Here is an 8,939-nt window from a genome sequence, read left to right on the forward strand (position 1 = left end):
TCTCTCTCTCTCTCTCTCTCTCTCTCTCTCTCTCTCTCTCTCTCTCTCTCTCTCTCTCTCTCTCTCTCTTTACCACAAGGATTTGCAGTAATTTTCGCATCTAACTGTGGACAGGTCTGTATTCAACATCTCAATAAGCACAGGTCTAAACTCACCTCAATAAAGAGTCACCACACCACACCACACCACACCCAGCACACCACACCACACCACACCACACCACCTATCACCCTTGACTGTAGGTTATACCGAGGTGGCACGGGTAGTGAAGAGCAGTCGTGCCAAAATACTGCCACATCGTGAAACACAAAACAACACTCCACCACAACAGAATATAATCTAAATGCAGAGAGCCTGTATGAGGTGTGTGAGCATACGCATTATCTCTCTCTCAAGGCAGAGTGAAGTGGAGATGAAAAATATGCCCTGCCGGAGGTGTGGTGTATATGACTAGTTGCCTGTTGGTGGTGGTGGTGTGAGATGTTGTTTTGGCTTACTGGATCTCGTGTGCATAATGTCTAGTGTGTGTGTGTGTGTGTGTGTGTGTGTGTGTGTGTGTGTGTGTGTGTGTGTGTGTGTGTGTGTGTGTTTTCCTGTAAGTTTCTTTAGTCACTTACACTATCATAAAACAATTATATTCATTCATTTTTTGGGGGGTGAATTGAGGTAACTTTTGTTCATTTTTCTCTTAACTTTCCCTTGTCAGCAAAATTAAGGAAAATTAGACGAATTCCACGTAAAATCAACCTATCAAGAACTCGACTTACTCTCCTCTTAACTTCTGCTTTAATTTTTACAAGACTGTTTTAAAGATGACATCAAAATATGTCTGGAAGAAGTTATAATATACAGACATATTATAAAAGCTATTGTGAGAGAAGTTAAATAATATGTAATATAGTTAAGTTTATGTACCAGAGTTATGATATATTACGGGAAGGAAGCTAACACGACAAACTCCCCATCGGGTCGTATGTATGGAGAGTACAACCCAGTGTGACTCAAGCAAACATGGAAGGTATTGTCTAGGTACAGTACTCTGATTTCCTCCTGTACTAACACTGAAAAATCAAGTCAAAAGTTCAACAGAGTAAGACTGATCAGATCGACCGACCAAACACATGATAAATGGTAGAGATAATATGGAGAAAAAAAATGTTCTTTGCCCTAATAATTCTGTCTAAAAAGTTATATAATTTCACATATAAAACACCTCCACGAGAGTAACACCATTTCTCTACAAGTCTTTACAAAAGTATCGAAAATAAAAACTTTTTCAAGTCCCTGAACTGCGGTGAAACTGGTTTAAATATCAATGGCGGCCACTTTAAACCACTTTCGTTTGGCTGACGAGCATCAATATAAGTCGTGTTAAACCTTCATGAATCACACCTACGATCACATCATGAAAAGTTGAGGTGAATATGGCACCGTGTTGTAGCACACCATCTTAAACCAGCGATCATCTATATACTCTTAATGTACGATTGACTTCCTTTGTCACTTTATTATTATTATTGCCGATTAATATATTTATTATTATTATTATCATCAATGTTGTTAGAATCATCAGACATATGATAGAGCGCCTAGTACGACCATATAACTTAATGTTGTGACTGCTTGGATGACCCCAACATCATTAGGCTAGAGGAGACACCAGAGCTCTTGGCTGAAGGAAAAAAAAACCCCCATAATTGCATCCTCCGGGCAGTAAATTCAGCAGCATGACTTAGATGGCGCGGTTGGGAGGAATTAATGATCACAAACAGCTTCCGTCAGGTTCTTAAGAGGTCGACCCACACGCTGCCACCATTAGTAGCTCAAGAGTGGACCGTAACGCGCGGTCAACACCCATTTGTGGTATCCGGCCGTGCTTCTACCGCTGTCTACCACCCACCCCACCCCTCTCGTTAGTGTTTTTTCTCCTGTCTCAATCTTTACGTTTTCTTCTGTGATTATTTTGTTATGTAGTATTTTTTGTTTATGTGTCCGTGTGTTTTTAAGAGTATTTTAGTATTTTGAATGCACGCGCTACACAAAGGGCCTCTATAGGGATTATGTACACGGAGATATTACACTCCTTTACTTACTAGCAACACCTGTTGATGGGAATTCAAATTATGGTTATATATGAACGTAAGTATTATACAGGGCTTGGTTACCGGGAGGTTTTTCTCTTATTACAGTATTCTTGATATATTAGTTGTAGTTATATCCTGCCAGACACTGTAGACTGGTTACTTAATAACATCCCAAGAGTGTATGGCACTGGGCTGCCCGACACTCAGGTAAATGTCAACAAGGTTCTGTAAGACAAACTCTCAAGTGCCGCCTCTTATAAATCTAGTGGGACCCTTTTATTTTACAACTTAATTTTCTCATAATATTTAGAGAGATTCGCCGAGAAGAAATGACCAGATTTTAATACATAATCATCTAAAGGTTGGTCATTATATTTCAATGACCATGTATGGAGTCCCACTAATGAGAAATATTAGTATCTGATATCCCAGTTTTACTAGCTGGCGTGTGGACGTGGCAGAGACAGGTGCTGGCGTGTGGACGTGGCAGAGACAGGTGCTGGCGTGTGAACGTGTGGCAGAGACAGAGGCTGGCGTGTGGACGTGGCAGAGACAGGTGCTGGCGTGTGGACGTGGCAGAGACAGGTGCTGGCGTGTGAACGTGGCAGAGACAGAGGCTGGCGTGATGTGGTGAGGGTGCTGGCGTGACGTGGCAGAGACAGGTGCTGGCGTGTGGCAGACAGTGTGCTGGCGAGACAGGTGCTGGCGTGTGAACGTGGCAGAGACAGGTGCTGGCGTGTGGACGTGGCAGACGGTGCTGGCGTGGACGCTGGCGTGTGGACGTGGCGAGAGACAGGTGCTGGCGTGTGAACGTGGCAGAGACAGGTGCTGGCGTGTGGACGTGGCAGAGACAGGTGCTGGCGTGTGAACGCTGGCAGGACGTGGCAGACAGGTGCTGGCGTGTGGACGTGGCAGAGACAGGTGCTGGCGTGTGAACGTGGCAGAGACAGGTGCTGGCGTGTGAACGTGGCAGAGACAGAGGCTGGCGTGTGGACGTGTGGCAGAGACAGGTGCTGGCGTGAACGTGGCAGAGACAGGTGCTGGCGTGTGAACGTGGCAGAGACAGAGGCTGGTGACGTGTGAGACGTGGCAGCAGAGACAGGTGCTGGCGTGTGAACGTGGCAGGGAGAGGTGCTGGCGTGTGAACGTGGCAGAGACAGTGTGCTGGCTGGCGTGTGGACGTGGCAGAGACAGGTGCTGGCGTGTGAACGTGGCGAGACGGGTGCTGGCGTGTGGACGTGGCAGAGACAGAGGCTGGCGTGTGAACGTGGCAGAGACAGGTGCTGGCGTGTGAACGTGGCAGAGACAGGTGCTGGCGTGGAACGTGGCAGAACAGGTGCTGGCGTGTGAACGTGGCAGAGACAGGTGCTGGCGTGTGAACGTGGCAGAGACAGTGTGCGTGAACGTGGGACAGAACGGAGTGAACGTGGCAGAGACAGGTGCTGGCGTGTGAACGTGGCAGCACGGCAGAGACAGGTGCTGGCGTGTGACGGCAGAGACAGGTGCTGTGAACGTGGCAGAGACAGGTGCGCGTGTGGACGTGGCAGAGACGGTGCTGGCGTGGGCAGAGACAGCGTGGACGTGGCAGAGACAGAGCTGGCGTGTGGACAGAGGGTGCTGGCGTGTGGGCAATGGCAGAGACAGGTGCTGGCGCGTGAACGTGGCAGACAGGTGCTGGCGTGTGAACGTGGCAGAGACAGGTGCTGGCGTGTGAACGTGGCAGAGACAGGTGCTGGCGTGTGGACTGGCAGAGACAGGTGCTGGCGTGTGAACGTGGCAGAGACAGGTGCTGGCGTGTGAACGTGGCAGAGACAGGTGCTGGCGTGTGGACGTGGCAGACAGGTGCTGGCGTGTGAACGGCAGAGACAGGTGCTGGCGTGAACGTGGCAGAGACAGGTGCTGGCGTGTGAACGTGGCAGAGACAGGTGCTGGCGTAACGTGGCAGAGACAGGTGCTGGCGGTGGACGTGGAGAGACAGGTGCTGGCGTAACGGCAGACAGGTGCTGGCGTGAACGCAGAGACAGGTGCTGGCGTGTGGACGGCAGAGACAGGTGCTGGCGTGTGAACGTGGCAGAGACAGGTGCTGGCGTGTGAACGTGGCAGAGACAGAGGCTGGCGTGGACGGCAGAGACAGGTGCTGGCGTGTGAACGGCAGAGACAGGTGCTGGCGTGTGAACGTGGCAGAGACAGAGGCTGGCGTGTGGACGGCAGAGACAGAGGCTGGCGGACGTGGCAGAGACAGGTGCTGGCGTGGACGTGGCAGAGACAGAGGCTGGCGTGGACGGCAGACAGGTGCTGGCGTGTGAACGTGGCAGAGACAGAGGCTGGCGGACGGGAGACAGAGGCTGGCGGTGGACGGGCAGACAGGTGCTGGCGTGTGGACGGCAGAGACAGGCTGGCGTGTGGACGTGGCAGAGACAGAGGCTGGCGTGTAGACGTGGCAGAGACAGGTGCTGGCGTGTGGACGTGGCAGAGACAGAGGCTGGCGTGTGGACGGGGCAGTAAGTCATCAGAGGAGGGGAGTGATGCTGGACTCCACAACACTCATGTTAAGGTCATCAGGGGTTGTGTCGGGCGGTAACTCAAGTGCTTCGTCTTAATCCCTGGGTGTCCATCATCATATTTCTCTTTACTTATGTTCATCCAACTTTCTTCTTCTCTCTTTCCTTTCATCATCATTAGTCTTTTTCAAGATGTCATGTCGCTTTATTTCGTTCATTTGTTTTTCAAACGCTATTCATATTTTTGGGGTGAAATATTTTAGTTTATTAAATTTACTACCCAGATAATACTCTCGATATAAATCTTGGCTAGACCGAAGGCATAAATGTCATTATAAGAATAATTTGGGGCTGGAATTAAGTGGTAATTAACAGATCATTAGCAATATGAAACTCTGTACAGGTGACCACAAGTGGTTTCTTGTTGATGATCATAATGTAGTGATATGGTCATTGACACACGTCATCTCATTTACCTTAGTCTAAATCTTCTCTCTATTTTTCTCCAGTTATCTATCGGTTATCATCGTCTCAAATCTTCTTTCTCTCTTTCTCTTACCACATTTCCATTTTATGTTGTGACAAAATCTTTTCATCCTTTCTTTCAGTTCCATTGCGTCTCCACACTCTCTTACTTCCATTTTGTTTTCATCATTTTTATTATACTTGGTTATTTTCTCCTCTCTTTTTCTCGAAGGCAGCCTCCTCTTGCAGCCTCTCACCCTTCCTGTAGCACCACCATTACGCGTACATCAACTTGTTTTTGCCTTTGAGACGACGCTTCACCCCGATCAGTGTTACCAGATACTCCACTCCTCTCGCTATATTTCGAAACACACACAACTTTTAGCATTCCAACCCCCACCCCCTATCCCCAGAGCGTCATAAACACGTACAAACTTTTTATTTCTATAATCATTATCTTATATATGCGATGCTATCAACTTAAATCTCTCAAGTGTTTATCCTCTGAAAACATTGATTTGGTAAACATGGCATGAGACAGGTTATGGCATCACTGTTGGGGAGAGGGGAGGGGAGGAGGGTTCTTGGGGGAGGTTAGGTTGAGGACATTGACGCTGAAGTTCCAATAGCCGCGGCAGGAGGAAGTGGTCGGTGTTTTGCAAATGAGAATGAAGTGGGAGAGGTAAATGGCTGCTGTAAGTGGTAGCCCGACCATCAGTTCTGATTCTGGATGGCGAGCTGCGAGGTGTTCTAGGCGAGTTTACTGCTGTTTGGTTCAGCTGCTGGGGGGGAGGCAGGAAGTAATGGCTGATTTCCGGGTAAGTTTGTGTATACTATTAACTCACACTCTTGCTCATTGAATAAGTAGTTTACCTTCTTTTTTTTTCTTTTTTTATTTATGAATCACTATGAATTACGTCATTATTCTCGGTGACAAATAATGTTCTTGGTTATAAATAAACAGAAATTGAACGCCATATTTTAAAACAGTTTCGCTCAGGTAATAGAATAAACCTTACATGCTGCTGAAAATTATAATATAGTGAAGACCATTTATTGATACTGAGTTTAAACAATATGATCAATTCTTTTCAAAACAAGGGAAAATTCTCTTCACTTGAATAAGAGTCTGAAAATATTCAACCTAATTCAGAATTAAACTAAACAACACATTATTATTTACATTACGGGACTTTACTGAAGCTGACCTGAGCAGAATAAATAAATATGTAGCGAAATGTTTTAACGCTTTAGAGTTCAATAGTTTCCCTCAGGTAAATAAAATCACCTGGCGTTATCATGTATAAAAATACCAAAAAGCGACACCACTCTATAATGGGTTAAGGACCGCATAGACAGTAGCAAACAAACTGTAAAATAACCAATAAAATAAAATTAGGAAAATAAAATATGTCTGAAAATCTAATAAAAAAAATAGTAAAAGAAGAAAGTAAAAGTAGTGAGGATTTTTCTTCCTAAAATACGATGAACTTTGTAAAACAGTAAAAATATCACAGCTAAAGATAGGCGGATAATTATGCTTTTAAAAATAATAAAAAAAAGAACAAGGTTAAGGTTACATAGCCAAAATATCGCTGCCGGAGAATGAAGACAATGTTATGACCTAAAGGAGGTTACATGACGCAGTAAACACACGGAATTGAACACAGGTGCTATATAGTCCAAGGTGTAAATTAGTTTTAATAGGCAGAGGAACTACATTAAGAAACTTCAAAGGAAAATTTATGGGACCTCTCAGATGAACTTATGCGTATGTGTGTGTTTATGTATGTGCGTATGTGTTTAAACAAAATACACAGAAATATAACTAGGCAGTAAATAAAGATTCTTACACGCTTTACACCATGAGACGCTTATACACCTTTGAATAATTATATAAAAAAAAATATATAAATAAATAAGAAAAGTGACCCAAATTACCTGCACTCAATATCCAATATTCGAGGCAGCAACAGACCCCAATAAACTACGGCATTTTCGACAAGTTATTAAAATAAATTTATAAAGTCCATTTTTTTTCTCAACACATGAAGTTATCAAATGTAAGTTAGAGAAGAACCAAGGCAAGGCAATCCACACACACACACACACACACACACACACACACACACACACACACATCCAAAACAACAACATTCTACTCGTCCTTAAAACTACGAGGTTATTTAAGCTATGATAGGAGAGATAGTGGGGGGGGGGGGGATACACCCTTATGTGAGAGTGTAGCGGATACACCCAGCCCGCTTTACACCCCGCTACACATACACTCTCCCTGGTCGGCCGCTCGAGGGTGATAACCAACGCAATATGTGATATTTATACACAGATTGTCTGATGTGTAATTATACTAGGGACTCCTCAGAGACTTCTGGCCTTGGCAACTTCTCCGTTTCCCTTTAGTTTTGTGTTGTGCTCTGTGTGTGTGTGTGTGTGTGTGTGTGTGTTTAAATATGTGTGTACGTGTGTGTGTTTTCCTTGTTGTCACATTACGTTTAAATTCATCGTTAAACACTAAAGAAAAATAAAACGATATAGCAGAAAAGTTAATACAATAAACAACTTTTCTTCAGCAGTAAAAAGTTAATTGCATAATTTAGCCTTGAAAGTGTCCTTCAATATTCTTTTATACTGGCTGCTGTAGTTAACAGAGTGAGTGAGTTGGACGACAGTTAAATATCTCTTCACCATTCCAGATCAGGAGTTAAGTTTCAAAGACTAAAACAGTAGTGTAGAAGTTAAGCTCACTATACTTGTTCGGTGACTCTTTCGTTCAATGTTTTCTCTCGTTATCAGGGCGAAAAGGTTATAAATGACTGAACACTTAAATCAATACAATAACAAATATTAAAATCACGCTAGAAGTTATTGAATTAGCTCGTTAGGACTCGTTCCCGTAGTTGCAGGAGCCTTATGTAAGTGATAGCGTTATGGTATGTGTACACGGTGTCATGTGGTGGGAGGGCCGTGTGTATGTGTGATGTGAAACAGATGACCATATGTGAACTTTAACCAGATTTGCGTTTCTGTCACTCCTAAGTTGAAGGGGTAATTATAATTAGAAATGAAACTTATAATTAACATTGTATTAATATCAAGCATAATTTTTTTGAACGTGAAATTAATTACAATTTCGTAATTTTATTTATGTAAATCCTGTATTAAGTGGAATACGAATATAAGATTTTTTTTTTGTCTTGATGCATCGCTACTGGACCACATGTTAGCTAAACTATTTTCCTCATGTGTAATAGCGCAAATTAACATTACCCAAGAATACAAGGCTTTGGTGTGTGGACCGTGTGAGATTACTACAGCTGGAACACAAAACTTATATACATCGCTCTAGAAGTAAACAAATCTTTCTTCAATATTCTAAAAAGGAATAAAATATTTGATAAGAGTAATCACGCACTTATCGCTATTCTTTATGGTGAGATCAGCTTGGCCTTGGATTAGGACACACCTGAATAGTCAGTCAGTCAGTTACCTGGCTACCTACAACACTACACAAGGTACAGTATCAGGTATATCACGATCATTTCCTCGGTCTCAGATATAAAAGAAAGATATATTGACATTATTTCACAAACTGTATACAATGTTATACCATTAGAGGTGTTGAGAGCGTTACGATACTTGGAACCTGTGACATTATTTCCTGGTTAAAAAGTGAGTATTTCAACCTTATCGCCCAAACGTTCCAAGCCCAGAATTATTTAACACAGCTAAGTTAAAAATATATGAAACTAGTCAAACTATCATTCTAATCATAGCTTTACGTTTACACTGGTATAAAAACATACACACAAAAAAAATTCAACATTATCTATTTACATAAATTTGGTCAATAACGAAATTTAGACTGAAA

General features: G+C 43.6%; 1 protein-coding gene across 1 annotated transcript; it reads right to left on the reverse strand.

The window, feature by feature from the left end:
* Positions 1–2,521: 2,521 nt before the first annotated feature.
* Positions 2,522–4,594, reverse strand: LOC121866867 (mucin-5AC-like). The gene has a single exon (XM_042366602.1). The coding sequence runs from the start codon at positions 4,592–4,594 to the stop codon at positions 2,522–2,524; it is 2,073 nt and encodes a 690-aa protein (XP_042222536.1).
* Positions 4,595–8,939: the final 4,345 nt, after the last annotated feature.

Source organism: Homarus americanus, unplaced genomic scaffold, assembly GCF_018991925.1.
Source record: "Homarus americanus isolate GMGI-L3 unplaced genomic scaffold, GMGI_Hamer_2.0 scaffold3452, whole genome shotgun sequence".
Lineage (NCBI taxonomy): Eukaryota > Metazoa > Arthropoda > Malacostraca > Decapoda > Nephropidae > Homarus > Homarus americanus.

Coding starts and splice junctions, on each gene's coding strand:
- LOC121866867 (XM_042366602.1), bottom strand. CDS start 4,594: ATGACTTACTGCCCCGTCCACACGCCAGCCTCTGTCTCTGCCACGTCC.